Genomic DNA, 19,601 nt, shown 5'->3' with positions numbered 1-19,601 from the left:
TGAGTGAGACAGAAAGTGAGAGAGACAGAGAGAGAGAGAGTGAGAGTGAGACAGAGAGATTAAGGCAGAGAGATAGAGAGAACGACAGAGAGACAGAGGGAATGCGACAGAAATATACCTGGAGACCAAGGAGAACAGCAAAGATGAGAGAGTGACTGAGAGTTAGAGAGTGCAAGACAGCCAGAGAGAGACAGAGTATGATGGAGAGAGACAGACAGCATGAGGACAGAGACAGTGTGAGGAACAGAGCATGGGACAAATACAGAGAGAATGAGGGAGAGACAGAGAGAGTGAGAGAAAGAGAGAGAGAGGGCAAGTGAGAGAGTGAGAGAGAGAGAGAGAGCAAGTGTGAGACAGAGAGAGGGAGACAGTTCGAGAAAGTCAGGGAGAGTGAGAGTGAGACAGCGTGTAGGGAAACTCAGAGAATGAGAGAGTCACAGCGAGCATGAGGACGATAGAGACAGTGAGGAAGAGAGAATGAGGGAGATAGAGAGTGATTGAGAATCAGAGGATATGAGTGAACATCAAGACAGGAGCAGGAAAGCAAGGCAGACAGATATTCAGGAAGAGTCATGTAGAGTCACAGAGTTATTGCATTTTGCAAGAAGGGCAGTTATCCTATCAAGTTTTATTCCCTGTAAACTGATCTAGTAAGTCTCAAAACATTCTTCTTCACATTCACCCTGCATCTCTTGCCCACAGCATTAAATCTGTGGACTCAATCCTAGTACCATCTTTGTTCACACTATCAAAATTCTGTCCACCTCCATCTGATTTCCCATCAAATGGCTTTGCTTCAGGTAATATAGCCCCAGGTTCTCCAATCTAAATTTGTAGCTGAATTCCCTCATGCCTGGATCCGATCTGATAAATCTCCTCTTCACTCTCTTGAGGACACTCACATCCTCCTTGAAGTGGGAAGACCCGAAGCAGAAGATACACTTTACATGTGATCTCACCAGAACTTTGTAAAGGTTCAGCCAACTTGCCATTTTTGAATTGAACACCTACATTTGCGAAGACTAAGATCTCACATGTTTTGCTAACAACTTCCAATTCTACACAGAGGTTGTCAGCATCCTCTTCCGTAATAAAAGGAGAGAGTGAGGAAAGACAAATGCTGGTCAACACTGAGAGATCGCGGGGTAGTAGACAGAAGGAAATTGGGAAAGAATTAGAAAATGGGATTGGAGAGAAAGAGACAGAAAGCTAAAGGTTGAAGGAAATTAGTTGAGGAAAGAGAATCGATACTAGGACAGAGTGAGAGAAACAAGTTTTTTTTGGAAGGTTATTGAGGGGAAATGGGTTTCCCTGGCTGGACCAACATTTACAGTCCTTCCTTAATTACTCTTGTATTCTGTGACTGCTCTGTGATAGTGGGGAAGTTAGTGGTAAAAAGACAGCACAGAGACAGACAGATACTGGGGAAGAGTGAAACATAGCAGATGTGAGAATGTTGGAGGAAAGATGGGGGGTGTGGGGAAGCAATACCCAAAAGAAAAGATGTTATTTTCCAGCTGACCAAAGCTAGTGCGTTGTGGTGTTTGTCACCTCTCTCAGCATGTGGTACTGGGTAAGGGTTGTTCTCTGTCACTCATCTGCCTGTATCTTGGGCCTAACTCAACATTTGTGGTTGACAATACTGCGGAGTATTTACAGAAGACATAGTTCTGGAATAACAGGAAGGTTTATTACAGGAAAAGCAACAAATATACAACTACATTTGGTCACGCATAGTGACTGGCACCCTAGGGAGTTGGTACAATACTGTTGATTCTGAGACTTGGGTCCTGAATCTAAAAAGAGGGAACTATGGTGCAGATATGAGGTGTGGAGATAGCTATAATAGATTGGGACACATTACTTAGAGGGATAATGGTGCAAAAGCAGATGGGTGAGCTGCAACAATTGCTCATTCTTGCTTGGGTAAAAGTAAAATGGGATAGGTGGCCAAATCATGTCAGAACATAGAACATAGAACAGTACAGCACAGTACAGGCCCTTCAACCCTTGATTTTGTGCCAGCCTTTTATCCTACCCTAACGACAGGCTAACATGCATCCCCTTCATTGTACTAATTTCCATGTGCCTATCCAAGAGTCCTTAAATGTCTCTAATGTATCTGAGTCTATTATTACTGCTGGCAGTGCATTCCAGACACCCACCACTCTCTGCGTAAAGAACCTACTTCTGACAACTCCCCTAAACCTTTCTCCAATCACCTTAAAATTATGCCCCCTCTTGATAGCCATTTCTGCCCTGGGAAAAAGTCTCTAGCTCTCCACTCTATTTATGCCTCTCAACATCTTGTACCCCTCTGTCAAATCACCTCTCATCCTTCTTTGTTCCAATGAGAAAAGCCCTAGCTCCCTCTACCTTTCTTCACAAGACATACCCTCCAGTCCAAGTCAGCATCCTGGAAAATCTCCTCTGCACCCTCTCTCAAGCTTCCACATCTCTCCTAGTTTATAAGGGAAATTAGAGGGAAAATTAAATCCAAGGGAGAGGTAAACAAATTGGCCAGAAGAAAAAGCAACAGACCCGAGGAGTGGTAACAGTTTAGAGTTCAGCAACGGAGGCCAATGGGATTGATTAAGAGAGGGAACATAGAATACAAGAGTAAGTTTGTGGGGAATATAAGAAAAGACTGTAAAAATTTCAATAGATATGTTTGATCAGTGAAAACAAATGTAGGTCTTCTATAGTCAGCAATAGAGGAATTTACGTTGGGGAACAAGGAAATGCTGACTGACTAAATACATAATTTGGTTCTGTGTTCACAAGTGAGGGCATAAATAATAAAAACAGAACTTGCTGGAAAAGCTCAGCAGATCTGGCAGCATCCGTGAAGAGAAATCAGAGTTAATGTTCCAGGTCCAGTGACCCTTCCTCAGAACAGGTAGTAGCTGGGAAAATATTAGTTTATATGCAGAAGATTGGCTGGGAGGAGGGGGTAAGGAGTAAACAATAGTTGGGGATATTTCCTCTTCCTCCAAAGAGTGAGGAAAACATTTGAACAGACAAAGGATTGGGACGCATCCTGGCTGGGAGGAGGAATAGCTATTAATGGGGATGATTAGAAGGTGATGTAGTTTAGATAAATGTGAGGTGCTGCATTTTGGAAAGGCAAATCAGAGCAGGATTTATAAATTTAATGGTAAGGTCCTGGGGAGTATTGCTGAACAAAGAGACCTTGGAGTGCAGGTTCATAGTTCCTTGAAAATAGAGTCGCAGGTAGATAGGATAGTGAAGAAGGTGTTTGGTATGCTTTCCTTTATTGGTCAGCGTATCGAGTACAGGAGTTGGGAGGTCATGTTGCAGCTGTACAGGACATAGGTTAGGCCATTTTTGGAATATTGTGTGCATCTCTGGTCTTCCTCCTATCAGAAGGATGTTGTGAAACTTGAAAGGGTTCAGAACAAATTTACAAGGATGTTGTCAGGGTTGGAGGATTTGAGCTATAAGGAGAGGCTGAATAGACTGGGGCTGTTTTCCCTGGATTGTCAGAGGCTGAGTGGTGATCTTATAGAGGTTTGTAAAATCATGAGGGGCATGGATAAGATAAATAGACAAAGTCTTTTCCCTGGGGTGGCAGAGTTCAGAACTAGAGGGGATAGGTTTAGGCTGAGAGGGGAAAGATATAAAACAGACCTAAGGGGCAACCTTTTTCATGCAGAGAGTGGTGAGTTTATGGAATGGGCTGCCAGAGGAAGTAGTGGAGGCTGGTACAAGTGCAACATTTAAAAGGCATTTGGATGAGTATATGAATAGGAAAGGTTTAATGGGATATGGGCAAATGGGAATAGGTTAGGCTAGGTTATCTGGTTGGCATGCACAAGTTGGACCAACAGTTTCCATGCTGCACTTCTCCATAACTCTATGACTCTATAAATGAAATCGGACAGATCACCCGACATTGACCTAGGCCCTGGAAAGAGAATGGTAGATACATCGCTGCAAAGTCATCCTTACTAATATCTTAGGGCTCGTGCCAAAATTGGAAGAGTGACTCACAGACTAGTCAAGCAACAGCCTGCTATAGTAATGCTCATGGAATCATACCACACAGATAATGTTCCCGACACCACCATTACCATCTCCTGTCTCACCAGGAGGACAGATCCAGCAGTGGTGACAGTGCAGTGGTATACAGTTGGGATGGAGTTGCCCTGGTAGTCCTCAAGATTGACAACAGATCCCATGAAGTTTGGTGACTTTAGGTTAAACATGGCCAAGGAAACCTCCTACTGATTACCATGTACTCAGTACTCCTCCATGTTGAACACTTACAGGAGGCACTGAAGATAGCAAAGAAACAAAATGTCCTCTGGATGGTGGATTTCAATGTCCACCACCAAGAATGGTTTGGCAGCAGTACTACTGATCGAGCTGATTGGGTCCTAGCTGCTAGACTGGCTCTGTGGCTGGTGGTGAGTGAACCAACAAGAGGAAAAAGCATACTTTACCTCACCCTTACCAATAAGCCAACTCCAAATACATCTGTCATGACAGTTTTGGTAAGAGTGACCACCACACAGTCCTTGTCGAGACGAAGCCCTGCCTTCACATGGAGAATAACCTCTACCATGTTGTGTGGTACTATCACCTTGCTAAATGGGACAGACTTTGAACAAATCTAGCAACTCAAGATTGGGCATCCATGAGGTATTGTGGGCCATCAACAGGAACAGAATTATACTCCAGCACTATAGCCCACATAGCCCAGCACATCATCTACTCAATCATTATTATCAAGCCAGGGGATCAACCTGGTTCAGTGGAGAGTGTAGGGGGGCAGGCCAGGAGCAGTGCAAGCCATACCTGAAGATGAGGAGTCAACACAGTGAAGCCACCAAACAGGATTACTTGCATGCCAGACAGCATAAGCAGAACGTGATAGACAGAGCTAAGCCATCCAACAACCAATGGATCCGATCAAAGTTCTGGTGTTTTGCCACATCCAGTCGTGAATGGTGGTGGACAATTAAACAACTCACTGGAGGTGGCGGCTCCACAAATATCCCCTTCCTTAAATCACCAAAGATACTCAGACTGCACTTTCCAAACCCCATGACCACTTCCACCAGAAGGGCAAGGGCAGCAGATACATGGGAACCACACCAATTTCAAATTCCCCTCCAAGCCACTCACCATCCTGACTTGGAAGTATATCACCTTTCCTTCACTGTTGCTGGGTCAAATGCTGGAATTCCATCCCTAATGGCATTGTGGGTCAACCCAGAGCAGGTGGACTGCAGAAGGGAGCTCATCACCACTTTCCCAGGGGCAACTAGGGACGTACAATAAACGCTAGCTAGCCAGCGATGCCCAAAAGTTAGTGGCTAACAATGGGTGTGCGTAATAGCAGACTATGTTATGTGGGAGTTGGGATAAGGACATGGGAGAGGTCAAGCCGTAAAGTTGTTGAATTCAATATTGAGTCTAGAAGGCTGCAGGATCTCCAAGTGGAAAATGCAATGCTTCTAGCTTACACTTAGCTTCACTGGAACACTGCAGCAAGCCTGAGACCAGGCCAGAGATCATGATGGTGTGTTGGAATGCAGGCAATTGAAAGTTCAGGGTCTTTGTTGCGGATAGAATGCAGGTGTTCTGTGAAGTGATCACCCAGTCTACCCTTAATTTCCCCAATATAGAGGCAAGTGTGAGCAGCAAGTGTAGTAGACTAGATTGCGTGAATTGCAGGCAAAGCACTGCTTCACCTGGAAGGTGCTTTTGAATCCTTGGCTACTGAGGAGAGAAGAAGTAAAGAGAGAGCCATTACGCCATTTGTGGTTGCAGGGGAAGGTGTCATGTGGTTGTGCTCAGAAAAAAAACCCTCTGCATTTTCCTAGCTACCAAAGGTTCTGAGGAAGGATAACATTTGCTCTGATTTCTCTCCACAGATGCTGTCAGACCTGCTGAGCTTTTCCGGCAATTCCTGTTTTTGTTTCTGATTTACCTGAGGCTGATGTCAGGCAAGGTGAGGAACAGGGTAGGTCTCGGAGAGGTTCCCTTCAGGATCTCTCTTTTTGAGCCTCTCTCCTACATCTCAAGTAAGTACAGATGATGCAATAGAATTATCTATTTCTTTCTCACCCCAAATACTGCTTTTGGAGAAATTTGACTTACTTGTACATGTTTACAATTTCATATGCAATTGGCTCATGGTATGACCTCTGTTAGACCCTGACAGGGAACTGATTTCACTTTGCAAGCTGGAGTTGGCTCTCTGGATTCAGAATTGGTTGACTGACAGAAGGCAGAGAGTGGTTGTAGTTGGAAAGTATTCTGCCTGGAGGTCAATGGTGAGTGGTGTACCACTGTTCTAGGGCCTCTGCTCTTTGTAGTTTTTATAAATTACTTGGAAGAGGAGGTTGAGGGGTGGGTTAGTAAATTTGCTGATGACACAATGGTTGGAGGTACCGTTGATCGTATTGAGGGGTGTTGGGGGCTGCAGCATGGCATAGATAGGACGCAGAGCTGGGCTGAGAAACGGCAAATGGAGTTCAACCTGGATAAATGTGTAGTTATGCACTTAGGAAGGTCAAACTTGAATGCTGGAAATAGGATTCTTGGCAGTGTGGAGGAACAGAGGGATCTTGGTGTTCAAGTGCATAGATCCCTCAAAGCTGCCACCCAAATGGATAGGGTTGTTAAAAAAGTATATGCGGTTTTGAATTTCAGGAGCGTTTCAGGGGGATTGGGTTTAAGAGCCACGAGGTTTTGCTACAGCTCTACAAGACTGTGGTGAGACCGCATTTGGAATATTGTGTCCAGTTCTGGTCACCCTATTACAGGAAAGATACAGAGACTTTGGAGAGGGTGCAAAGAAGATTTACCAGGATGTTGCTTGGACTGGAGGGCTTGCCTTATGAAGAAAGGTTGACTAAGCTTGAACTTTTCTCTCTGGAGAGAAGGAGGAAGAGAGGTGACCTGATCGAGGTAATGAGAGGCATGGATAGAGTCAATAGCCAGAGACTTTTCCCCAGGGCAGGATTGACTGGCATGAGGGGTCATAGTTTTAAGGTATTAGGAGGAATGTATAGAGGAGACGTCAGAGGTAGGTTCTTTATGCAGAGAGTTGTGAATGCATGGAATGTGTTGCCAGCTGTGGTGGTGGAAGCAGACTCATTAGGAACATTTAAGCGACTGCTGGACATGCACATGGACAGCAGTGAATTGGGGAGTACATAGGTTAGGTTACTTTATTTTGATTAGGATTAATCCTTGGCACAACACTGTGGGACAGAGTGCCTGCTCTGTGCTATACTTTTCTATTTTCTGTTTTAATTCATGACTGCAGGCAGTTAAATGCCTGGGGATTATGAAATTCAGTCAGAGCTTCCAGGACCATTCAAGATACAGTTGCCTAGGGTTTCCAACCAATAAACAGATCATCACTATTAATGCTCAGTTTGGGTTTCTCCAGAGCCAAGTGGCTCCTGACCTCATTGTCAACTCCATTGAAACATAAATGAAAAGAGCTGAATTTAGGAATTGATGTGAAAGCATCTTCAAGATGTGGTTGCTCAGTGGTTAGCGCTGCTGCCTCACAGTGTAAGGAACCTGGGTTCAATTCCAGCCTCAGGAGACTGTCTGTGTGGAGTTTACACATTCTTCTTGTGTCTGTGTGGGTTTCCTCCCACAAGCCAAAGTTGTACACAGTGCAGTACAGGCCCTTTGGCCCTCAATGTTGCGCTGACTCCATCTAATCTACACTATTCCATTTTCATCCATATGGTTATCCAATGATCATTTAAATGCCCTTAAAGTTGGTGAGTCTACTACTGTTGCAGGGAGGGCTGTTCCATGCCCTTACTACTCTCTGAGTGAAGAAACTACCTCTGACATCTGTCCTATATCTATCACCCCACAATTTAAAGCTATGTCCCCTCGTGCTAGCCAGCATCATCCGAGGAAAAAGGCTCTCACTGTCCACCCTATCTAATCCACTGATCTTCTTGTATGCCCCTATTAAGACACCTCTTACCCTTCTTCTCTCCAACGAAAACAGTCTCAAGTCCCTCAGACTTTCCTCATAAGACCTTCCCTGCATACCGGGCAACATCCTGGTAACTCTGCTCTGAACCATTTCCAAAGCTTCCACATCCTTCCTATAAATGTGGTGACCAGAACTGTACGCAATACTCCAAGTACGATCGCATCAGAGTTTTATATAGCTGCAGCATGACCTCGTGGCTCCGAAACTCAATCCCTCTACCAATAAAAGTGAACATACCATATGCCTTCTTAACAATCCTATCAACCTGGCTGGCAACTTTCAGACATCTATGTACATGGATACAAGGATCTCTCTGCTCATCCACGCTACCAAGAATCTTATCATTAGCCCAGAAGTCTCTATTCCTGTTACTCCATCCAAAGTGAATCACCACACACTTTTCTGCATTAAACTCCATTTGCCACCTCTCAGCCCAGCTCTGCAGATTGTCTATGTCCCACCACATCAACTGCTTTACCCTCATCCATCTGTTTGGTCACCTTCTCAAAGAACTCAATAAGGTTTATGAGGCACAACCTATCCTTCACAAAACCATGTTGACTATCCCTAATCAACTTATTCCTTTCTAGGTTATTATAAGTCCTATCTTTTATAATCCATTCCAAAGCAGGTTAGGTGAATTGGCCATGCTAAATTGCCCATAGTGTTCAGAGATGTGTAGGTTAGGCGCATTAGTGAGGGATAAGTGTAGTGCAGTAGGGGAATGGGTCTGGGTGGGTTACTCTCGGAAGGTCAGTATGGACTTGTTGGGCCAATTGGCCTGTTTCCAAACTGTAGGGATTCTAAGTAAATTTGATCAAGTAAAACTGGATTCAATGAGAATCGGGGGTAAATTCTCCACAGGTTGGAGTCAGACCTGGCACATGGGAAGATGGCGGTAGTTGTTGAAGGTCAGTCATCTTAGCTCCAGGACATCTTTGGAGGAGCTCCTAGTTCAGGGTAGTTTTCTAGGCCCAACCTGTAACCTATTCACTCATAGGTTGATTGAAATCCTTCAATGCAGGAGAATCGACGTTTCGGGCATTAGCCCTTCTTCAGGAATGCATTCCTGAAGAAGGGCTAATGCCCGAAACGTCGATTCTCCTGTTCCCTAGATGCTGCCTGACCTGCTGCGCTTTTCCAGCAACACATTTCCATCTCTGATCTCCAGCATCTGCAGACTTCACTTTCTCCTGAAATCCTTCAATGACAACTTAAGAATGTCATCCCAATACCACTGAGATCTTACCCATGAGTGAAGAGCACTAAGATTGCAGGTGCTCCAGTCATACCTAGAGAAACTTACAGGCAGGGAAAAAGGGCTACCTGTTGCTTGGTCACCCTTTGCCCATTGAGGAAACCCTCCTGAATTTCACCTCTTCCACCTCGTCAGCCCTGTTGATTCTGGTTGCATAACCCATTGCCCTGGGCCTACTAGCCTTGCCCTAGTGAGAGCCCAAATTACCTGCATGCCCAGGTCCCACATAGCTTGCCTTCGAGACTATCTGCAGACAGAGCAGTGGCCAACACTCTGCAGTTGAGAAGCTTGTTGCTGTGGCTCTGTTACAACAAAGGGGCATGGGAGCCAGAAGGTCGGGCTGCTATTACTTGGGGCCTTGGTGAGATCAGAATGGGAGTACTGCCAACAGTCACACAATTCTAACATGTGCTTGGATAGATTGCTGCCACCATCTTCCTTCTCTGACTGGGTTCAAAGTGGCAGGGAAAACCATGAGGTAGCTGTGGGGATAACGTTGTGTGGCATATTGGTGATGTCACACAATTAACAATCCAGAGCCTCAAGTTAATGTTCTGAGGTCATGGGTTCAAGTCCCAACATGGCGGATAGTGAAGTCTGAATTCAATAAAAATCTGGAATTAAAAGATCGCCTCATGTTGACCCTATAATCACTGTCAACTATTGAAAAACCCATCTGGTTATGTGGTTGATATTTAACTACCCTTTGGGCAATTAGGGACGCAACAAATGCTGACCTAGCGAGTAATGCACACATCCCATGAGTGAATAATGAGATTAGATGCTTGTCTGAAATAAGATACCTTTTTAAAAAATTTTTAATCAACTGGCTCAGACAGACAGTAAGTGTGACACATACCCATGGCAGGTGTGACTTGAACCTGGCTCAGAAATTGGGATATTATCACAGGGTCTGTCTTCTCCCCAAAGGAAGGGTGGGTTGATCTTGGAAGGAGACACAACAGAGATATACACAAGAGTGACAGAAGAGAAAACCTTGCATATATTGGAAATCTGAACTAAAAATAGAAAGAGCTGAACACACTCAGTTGTTAGCGTCTGGAAGAGTTAACCAGCTTGGCCCCTGGAACAGCGAGGTCTGAAATCTGAGAGAGTTTTGATTAGAATGGGTCTAAATTTTCTGGAGCTTAGGAAACTGAGGTGGCCATATTGAAATATAGTCATCATTGAGATTGTGTGTGTGTGTGTGTCCTTTCCCTGGTTGGAGAGTCTGAGGTCACAACTCTGGATAAGGACTCAGAGCTGATGTGAGGGGAAATTTCTTCACTCAGAGGGTAGTGAGCTTTTGGAACTCTCCAGCCTGGGGGTGTTCTGGACAATCTCTCAATGAGTACGTTCAAGATCGTGGCCATTACAATCTTAAGCTACTAAGGGAATTGAGGGCTCAGATGTTAGATTTAGAGAACTTTGTAAAACGATGTGAAGCTTCAACTCTGACCTTGATTAATGATAAAGCAGGCTCAATCTACAACATATTAATTCTTCTATTTCTTGTGTTCTGATCACTGATAGAAACAAAACAGTACAGGTGAAGATAGAAGGAGATGAAAGCACAGGCAAGATATGTGGAGCATGATAGAACATGACAGTGATAAAACAAGCATAGGAACATTGATAATAGAGACAGGAGGTGGCCATTCAGCCCCTCAAGCCTGTTCCACTATTGAATAAGATCATGGCTGAAAATCATCCGAAGGTGAATATTCAAGTGCTTCCCCCCTTATCTTTTGACATCATTACCAACTCGAACTTTATCAATCTCTATCTTGAACTTATTCAATGAGTGAGTCTTCACAGATTCTGGGGTACAGAATTCCAAAAGTTCAGCACTCTCTGAATGAAGAAATTTCTCTTCATCTAAGTCCTAAATGGACTATACCTTATTCTGAGATTGTATCCCCGGCACTAGACCCCACAGCCAGGGCAAACATCCTTTCTATATTTGCCCTGTCCATTCTATTAGTTCCTCTCCCATTCTTCGAAACTTGAAGGAAAACAGACCCAATCTCCACAATCTCTTCTTATAGGACAGCCCGACCATCCCTAGTCTGACAAATCTCCACTGCATTCCTTCTCCAGCCAAGCAGACTGGAACTGTACACAATGCTCCAGATGTGGTCTCACCCATGTTCTACACAATTGCAACAAGACAACATTGCTACTGTCACTATAGATTAGTAGGGTTACAGACCAGTAGGAACTAAAGACCAGTAAGTCTAATATCTGTAGCAGGTAAGTTACTTGAGATAATTCTGAGAGATAAGCTATACATGCATTTGGAAAGACAGGGTTTGATTAGGAATAGTCAGCATGACTTTGTGTGTGGGAGATCATGCCTCACAAATTTATTAGAACATAGAACATAGAACATATCATGCCTCACCGCATCATAATTTCCCTTACCCCAGCTATAATTCTTGCCCTGTAGTACACACTTATCCCTCTCCATCACGATTAGAGTTCTTTGATGAAGGGACCAGGAAGGTTGACGAGGGCAGGGTGGTAGATGTAGGATTTCAGTAAGGCCTTTGATAAGGTTACACATAACTGGCTGCTCTGGAAGGTTAGACTGCATGGAATCCAGGGGGAGCTGGCAAATTGAATACACAATTGACTTGATGGTAGGAAGCAGAGGGTAATAGTCGAAGAAGCTTGAAGGACTGGAGGCCTGTTGACTAGTTGACTAGTGCCTTAGGGGTCGGTGCTGGGCCCATTACTGTTCGTTATTTATTTCAATGATTTGGATCAGAATGTACAAGGCGTGATGAATAAGTTTGCAGATGACACTAAAATAGGTAGTATCGTGGACAATGAGGAAGGTTGTCAGAAATTGCAGCAAGACCTTGATCAGCTGGGGAAGTGGGACAAGAAATGGCAAATGGGGTTTAATACAGATGAAAGTGTGAGGTGTTGCATTTTGGAAAGTCAAATCAATGTAGTAGTTTCATGGTGAATGATAGGGCCATAAGGAGTGTAGTAGAACAGTGTGATCTTGGCGTTCAGATGCATGGTTCTCTGAAAGTGAAGTCACAGGTAGACAGGGCAGCAAAGGAGGCTTTTGGCACACTGGCCTTCATCAGTCAGGGCATTGAGTATAGAAGTTGGGAAATTATGTTGCAGTTGTACAGGATGTTGGTGAGGCCACACTTGGAGTATTGTGTCCAATTTTGGTTACCTTGTAATAAGAAGAATGTTATTAAACTGGAAAGACTGTGGAAGAAATTTACACAAATGTTGCCAGAACTCTTAGGTCTGAGATATACGGACAGCTCAGACTTATACTTGAGAGTGTAGGAGACTGAGGGGGGATCTTATTGAAGTGTAAATGATCACCCGAGGCATGGATAGGGTGAATGCACTCAGTCTTTTTGGCAGGGTTGGGGAATCGCAGACTAGAGGACATCAGTTTAAGGTTGGAGGGGAAAGAATGAAAGGGAACCTGAGGAGCAACATTTTTCCACAGAGGGTGGTAGGAATATGGAATGCGCTGGCAGTGGACGTGGTTAAGATGGGCACATTAATAACATTTAAAAGGCATTTGGACAAATGCATGGATTGGAAAGTATTAGAAGGATATGGGTCAAGCGCAAGGGATTTGGGGTTAGCGCTGATGGGCATGGACCAGTTTGGGCCAAAGGGACTGTTTCCTTGTTGTAGGTCTCTATCACTCTACTGTGCTCAAATCTTGTTGCAATAAAAGCCAACATATATTTACATCAGGAATAGCTTGCTGCACCTATACATACGTTTATGAACAAGGACACCCAGGTCCTTCAGATATGAACACTTTCCAGTCTGACTTCATTCAGAAAATATTCTGCACCTTCGTTGCTCACACTTGTCTACATTATATTACATCTGCCATACACTTAGCCGCTCACTCAGTGTTTCTGAACCTCTAAGGCCTCTTTGCATCCTCTGTACAAGTCACATTCCTACCAAGCTTTATATCTTCTGCAAACCTGGAAATAATGCAATTCATTCCGACATTCCCACGTTTATATGGATTGGGGATAGCCAGGGTCCAAACACCCGATCTTTGTGATACCTCCCTGGCCACCGTCTGCCAATCTGAGAATTACACATTTATTCCTACACTCTGCATTTGATCCTCAATCCAGTTCAGTTTAATACCCCCAATCCCACATGTTTAGCAATCTTCTGTTTGGGACGTTATTTGAAGCATTCTGAAAAGTTAATTAGAGCTGGTGCCTCTGTACTTTTTCTGCTAGTTCCATCCTCAAAAAACTCTCAACAAGTTTGTCAAATATGATTATTCTTTCATAAATCCACTTTGACCTGGCTCAATCATTACTTTTGAAGTGTCCTGTTACCACAGGACACCTTGTAATAGATTCTCGGACTTTCCCTCCTGTTGACATCACCCACATTTTTTTCCAACACTGCGATTACATTTCCTGTCTTCCGCTCTACAGTAACTGTTCCAGAGTCGATGGAAGTGTGAAAGGTGACTGTCAAGGCGTTAATTATCTCCATAGCAACCCCTCACAGTACTCTGGGATGGAGACTATCAGGCCCAAGGAAATTACTAACTTGCAATCCTATTTCCATTACTACATTTTTACTAACATTAAATTCTTTCTGTTCCCCGTTCTCACTAATTTCTTAGATCTCTAATTTCTCCGGAAGTTTTTTTTTCTCTTGTCTGCTTTTCGTTAGTCCTCATTTTTCTTTGTTCACCTGTTCCTTTTTACATGGAAGCTCTCCCAGTCTATTTTATATTTCTTGCAATTTCCCCTTACTTTGTCAGTTTCTTGAAACAAGACAGAGGGAGAGAAGAAGAGACAGATTGCGCGAGATGGAGCTGGAGAAAGAAAAGTCATGAGAAAGGCAAAGGGGGAGGAAAAAGAATGAGACAGTGCAGGCAGGAAAGAGGGAGGTAATGAAGAGGAAGAGTTTGCCAGTGAGTGTACGGGAGGAACTTTAGTTGCTGTCCTGTACTTACCGTGAGATGGAACGCTGTCCAGTGTGAAGGTTGACATTGCTGTTTTCGGGAAGATTAACAATCAGCACATTATCACTAGATAGCTTCTTCTTTCTCCATTCTTCATCCCGCCTGGAAAGGAAAATGAATTTGTTTTGTGAGAATTGCCAACGCTATTGCCACTCCAGGCATCTGATAATTGATTGGGCCTATGTGCAACAGCAGATACTAGACATGAACATTCACTGGGTCTATGCAATAGCAGGTACCAGACACGGACACTGACTGGGCCTATGTGCAATAGCAGGTACCAGACACGGACATTAACTGGGTTTATGTGCAATAGCAGGTACCTGACACGAACAATGACTGGTTCTATGTGCAACAGCAGGTACCAGACATGAACAATGACTGGGCCAATGTGCAATAGCAGGTACCCGACATGAACATTAACTGGGCTTATGTGCAATAGCATGTACCAGACACGGACATTAACTGGGTCCATGTGCAATAACAGGTACCAGACACAAACATTGACAGGGCCTATGTGCAATAGCAGGTACCAGACATGAACATTAACTGGGCTTATGTGCAATAGCAGGTACCAGACACGGACATTAACTGGGTCCATGTGCAATAACAGGTACCAGACACAAACATTGACAGGGCCTATGTGCAATAGCAGGTACCAGACATGAACATTGACTGGGGTCTATGTGCAATAGCAGGTACCAGACATAGACATTGACTGGGTCTATGTGCAAAAGCAGGTACCAGACATGAACATTGACTGGGGTCTATGTGCAATAGCAGGTACCAGACATGGACATTGAGTGGGCCAATGTGCAATAGCAGGTACCAGACATGAACATTAACTGGGCCTATGTGCAATAGCAGGTACCAGACATGAACATTAACTGGGCCTATGTACAATAGCAAGTACCAGACGCGAACATTAACTGGGCCTATGTGCAATAGCAGGTACCAGACATGAACATTAACTGGGCCCACGTACAATAGCAAGTACCAGACACGATCATTAACTGGGCCAATGTGCAATAGCAGGTACCAGACACGGACATTGACTGGGCCTATGTGCAATAGCAGGTACCAGACATGGACATTAACTGGGTCTATGTGCAATAGCAGGTACCTGACACAAACATTAATTGGGCCTATGTGCAATAGCAGGTACCAGACACGGACATTGACTGGGCCTATGTGCAATAGTGGGCGGCACGGTGGCACAGTGGTTAGCACTGCTGCCTCACAGCGCCAAATTCCCGCCTCAGTACATGTACAATAGCATGTACTAGACATGGACATTAACTGGGTCTATGTGCAATAGCAGGTACCAGACACGGACATTAACTGGGTCCATGTGCAATAGCAGGTACCAGACACAGACATTGACTGGGCCTGTGTGCAATAGTGGGCAGCACGGTGGCACAGTGGTTAGCACTGCTGCCTCACAGCGCCAAATTCCCGCCTCAGTACATGTACAATAGCATGTACTAGACATGGACATTGACTGGGCCTATGTGCAATAGCAGGTACCAGACACGGACTTTGAGTGGGTCTATATGCATTCGCAGGCATCGGACACAAACAATGCAACAAAACCAAGCCTGGCTGGACCCGGAGAAGCTGTATTTTCCTTCCCTGCCTGCAGCACCGTACCCGACGTGCTGCCCTCATAAAGCCCAACTCCGAGATTCACATCCAATGACACATGCACTTCATTCCAGCACCAGTGCCCAGGAAAGGGATACAGTGAGGATTTGGCTTGATCTATGGAGAAAATGGAATGGACAGTCCTATTTCACTAATCCTAGTGGGGGTCAAAGAGGATTTGATGGAACATGCTACAACTGGGGTACCAACAGTTTGAAGTTACGCCATTATGTCTGAGATTTCCCTCATTTATCTTGATGCTTTGAGCGAGGGGAGGAGGGAGGGCAGCTTGCAAGGGTGAGTCAGTGGTGAGGACAGGGGGGTGCACTGGACTGGACAGTGAAACAGAAATCCACGAGAAAACAGGCTGGATAGCGGTTGCAGAGAAATGAAATGGGGACAGTCACTGAAGGAAATTAAGGAAGTATGTTAGTGCAGCCAATATGAGGGGCCATCTCAGGGTGTGGTTAGCACAGTCCTTCTGGGGTTTTGAGTTACCTCCAATATTTTGACTCCCCCTGCTGACAGTCATCTTGTCAAAGGTCTGGAATTTGAGTTCTTTTGTGTGGGCAGGTGTCAGACCCAGAGATGCACGGATCAACAACTCCCACCCTTGCCTTTGAGAGTCATGCCCAAGAAAACAACAATTAATGACCATTGTAATGGTTTTCAGTCAAGGGGGATTCCTCATGGTGTCCTGCTTGGTGGAGAATTGCGGAGAACCTTGAAACAGTTGGGTTTTCTCCCTGGGACCCTGCACATTCTTCCTTTTCTGAAAATGATCAAATTCCCTCATGGAGGTTTCAATTCAGTGTCCACTTTAGCTGGGGACCCAAAGAAACATTTCCATGCTGATCCTCTCTCTCTCAACAATCTCTCTACTTTAAGAACCCGTGTGTATGCAAAATGCACCAGCCACCTTTCAAAGACTAACCCAATAAGGTCATTTCCAGATTACCCAGTTGTGTAGTTTATATTGATGACCTAGTGATGTTTACTTACACTGGAACATTTATGAGAATTGTTCAATCAACTTCGGGAGGCAGGCTTGGTGATAAACCTGGCTAAATGTAAATTTGCCAAAGCCCAAATCATCTTCCTGGGCCATGTTATTGGACATGGACAAATGCGTTTGGACATGGACAAGCATTTTACCTTTTTGCCAAACGGTGTGTTCTGGGATATTGCAGGAAATCAGAATAGCTCTTGGTTAAGTTGCGTTTTCATGTTAGTTTGCTTTTCAAATAGTTACGTTATTCTATATTTGTTTATCTTTCGTTTGTGTGTAAATAAATGCTGAGTGTTTCGACCCGCTTCATTGCTTCCTGGAATATTCACCTCACATCTACTTAAAGCAACTAGAAAAATTAAGTTCCGGGTTAACATCATAGAATCTCTACAATGTGGAAACAGACCCTATGGCCCAACAAGTCCACACTGACCCTCCGAACAGTAACCCATCCAGACCCATTCCCCTCTCCCATTACTCTACATTTACCCCTGACTAATGCGCCTAACCTACACAACCCTGAACACTATGGGTAATTTAGCATGGCCAATTCACCTAACCTGCACATCTTTGGATTGTGGGAGGAAACCCATGCAGACTCAGGGAGAATATGCAAACTTCACACAGACAGTCGCCTGAGGCTGTAATTGTACCCCAGTCCCTAGCACTGAGAGGCAGCAGTGCTAACCATTGAGCCACCATGCCACCATTACCTTCTTAAAAATGTTTTGAGACAGTCTGGCCTGGTGTATAATACTTTGTACTGGTATTTACTAAGGAAAAGGATGCTGACAGTATCTTAGTGGAAGTGGGCACGGTCATGGTAATGATGGAGGTGAACACTGAGAGCAGGATGCAGTGGAATAGCGTGGATAGGTTGCTGGGCTGGCTTTCATCTTAGTTTGCGAAGCAAAATTGGGATGGTGATAACAGACAGGCTTATCATAATGTCCCCGGTCTTCTCTAGATAAATACCTAAAGATTGTCAAATGAAGAAATGTGCAAGGGCCCTCTCAATAACTTCAATTTGATCAATTTCTCCTTAGCAGTAGATCAAGTTTTAGATCTATTGGGAAATACTGAAAGACCTTTGGACAGATATCCTGAAGAAGGGCTCATGCCCGAAACGTTGATTCTCCTGATCTTTGGATGCTGCCTGACCTGCTGCGCTTTTCCAGCAACACATTTTCAGCTATCATTTAATAAGGAAAGCCAGTAGAGATTAGTAAAAGTCAGACTGTTTTTAAAAATCTTCTGAATTTTCTGAAGAATAGCAGAGAAGTTGATAAGTGGAAATTAGACGGCTGTCAATGTGGATTTTAAGCAAGTGTTGGCTAAGTCCTGTATAAAGGACTGGTTAAGGCTCATTGATTAGGAGGGTCTGTGCTAACTGGGATAAGTACAAACTGCCTTGAAGATGCAGAAAATCAGGATAAGTGGACTCTGAAATTCCCCATGAGTCAATGTGAAGATCACTGCTTTTGATATTTGAATACAGGGTAAAATGTCAAAATTCATCATTCATACTAAACAAGGATGCATTGCTGACCATTAGGATGATACTATTCAACTACAATAGGCCAAGGGGAAGCCAGATATGGACTTTCATACAGCCAAGTGTTAGTTGGTGCATTTTGGCTGAGGGGATAGGGTGAGGTAACAAAGATCGAAAGGCACAGTTCCAAACTATGCAGGGATTCAGGAGCATTTTGACATTGGCAGGACACATTGTGAGAGCAATGAGTAAGGGTCCTATGCTTGATGAACAGATATTGAACAAAAGGCCAGGAAGTTATACTAAGTTCTGTAAAACTCTTGTACAGCTACAGCTTGGTTATTGTGTCTTGTTCTAGTCAATACACTTTAGGAGTGATGTGAGGGTTTCAGAGATAATACAGAGATTCACCCGAATAGTCCCAGGGATGAGACGGTTTAGCTACAAGGCTAGAAGCTTGGATACATTCAATTCCTTCCTCTTTGTGGGCAGAACCTTTGATCTCAGCTATCTTTCTCATCACTCAACACAAAAGAGATTGAAGGTTGGCATTAGCAGAGCCTGCCGATGGGCCTTGTTAGAGGGTTCCTACCTGAAAGTGATGAGGTTGGAGTAGATGACAGGCCAGAGAAGAAGGCAGAGCAGTACCTGCCATGTGTTGGTGTCAACAGAGAGCTCACCCCACCAGATCTTGGTCAGCAGTGCCTGAAAGAGAAGGCAAAGGATGTTGAGTGGGAACAGGTGGTGTTTGGAGCGAAATGCAATTCCATACAAAAGTCTATCATGCCCTGCCATATGTACGTGACCTCTACAAGGAGGAACACATGCTGAAGGCAGCCACCTCACAACAAACTCCACATTTGGACCAGACTGCCGCCTTATGATCATAGAACAAGCACAAGGATATAAACAACGGTCTGCCCCCAGCTGGCAATGCTTTCCTGCAACAGGTGGAGTGGTCAGGCAAGCAATCTGTGCTAACAACAGCCAGTGGCACATATATCAACTACCAATGAGGGACTACTGAAGGAGGAGAGGTCATAGAGTCATAGAGATGTACAGCATGGGAACAGACCCTTCGGTCCAACCCGTCCATGCCGACCAGATATCCCAACCTAATCTAGTCCCACCTGCCAGCACCCGGCCCATAGCCCTCCAAACCCTTCCTATTCATATACCCATCCAGATGCCTTTTAA

General features: G+C 44.4%; 2 protein-coding genes across 3 annotated transcripts in view; both read right to left on the bottom strand.

The window, feature by feature from the left end:
* The window catches only part of cps1 (carbamoyl-phosphate synthase 1, mitochondrial), a 730,040-nt gene that overhangs the window by 96,274 nt on the left and 614,165 nt on the right, over positions 1-19,601 (bottom strand). The window lies entirely within an intron of this gene.
* The window catches only part of trpm2 (transient receptor potential cation channel, subfamily M, member 2), a 179,330-nt gene that overhangs the window by 74,534 nt on the left and 85,195 nt on the right, over positions 1-19,601 (bottom strand). For both annotated transcript variants that reach the window (XM_043693432.1, XM_043693433.1), the window contains 2 exons: positions 18,997-19,109; positions 14,248-14,358 (listed from right to left, as the gene is read on the bottom strand). In XM_043693432.1, coding sequence (XP_043549367.1) covers positions 14,248-14,358; positions 18,997-19,109 — 224 coding nt within the window. The remainder of the gene's footprint in view (positions 1-14,247; positions 14,359-18,996; positions 19,110-19,601) is intronic.

Source organism: Chiloscyllium plagiosum, chromosome 7 (genome assembly GCF_004010195.1).
Source record: "Chiloscyllium plagiosum isolate BGI_BamShark_2017 chromosome 7, ASM401019v2, whole genome shotgun sequence".
Taxonomy (NCBI): Eukaryota; Metazoa; Chordata; class Chondrichthyes; order Orectolobiformes; family Hemiscylliidae; genus Chiloscyllium; species Chiloscyllium plagiosum.
Note: the sequence above shows the minus strand (reverse complement) of the source record. Positions and strands in the feature narration are given on the sequence as shown.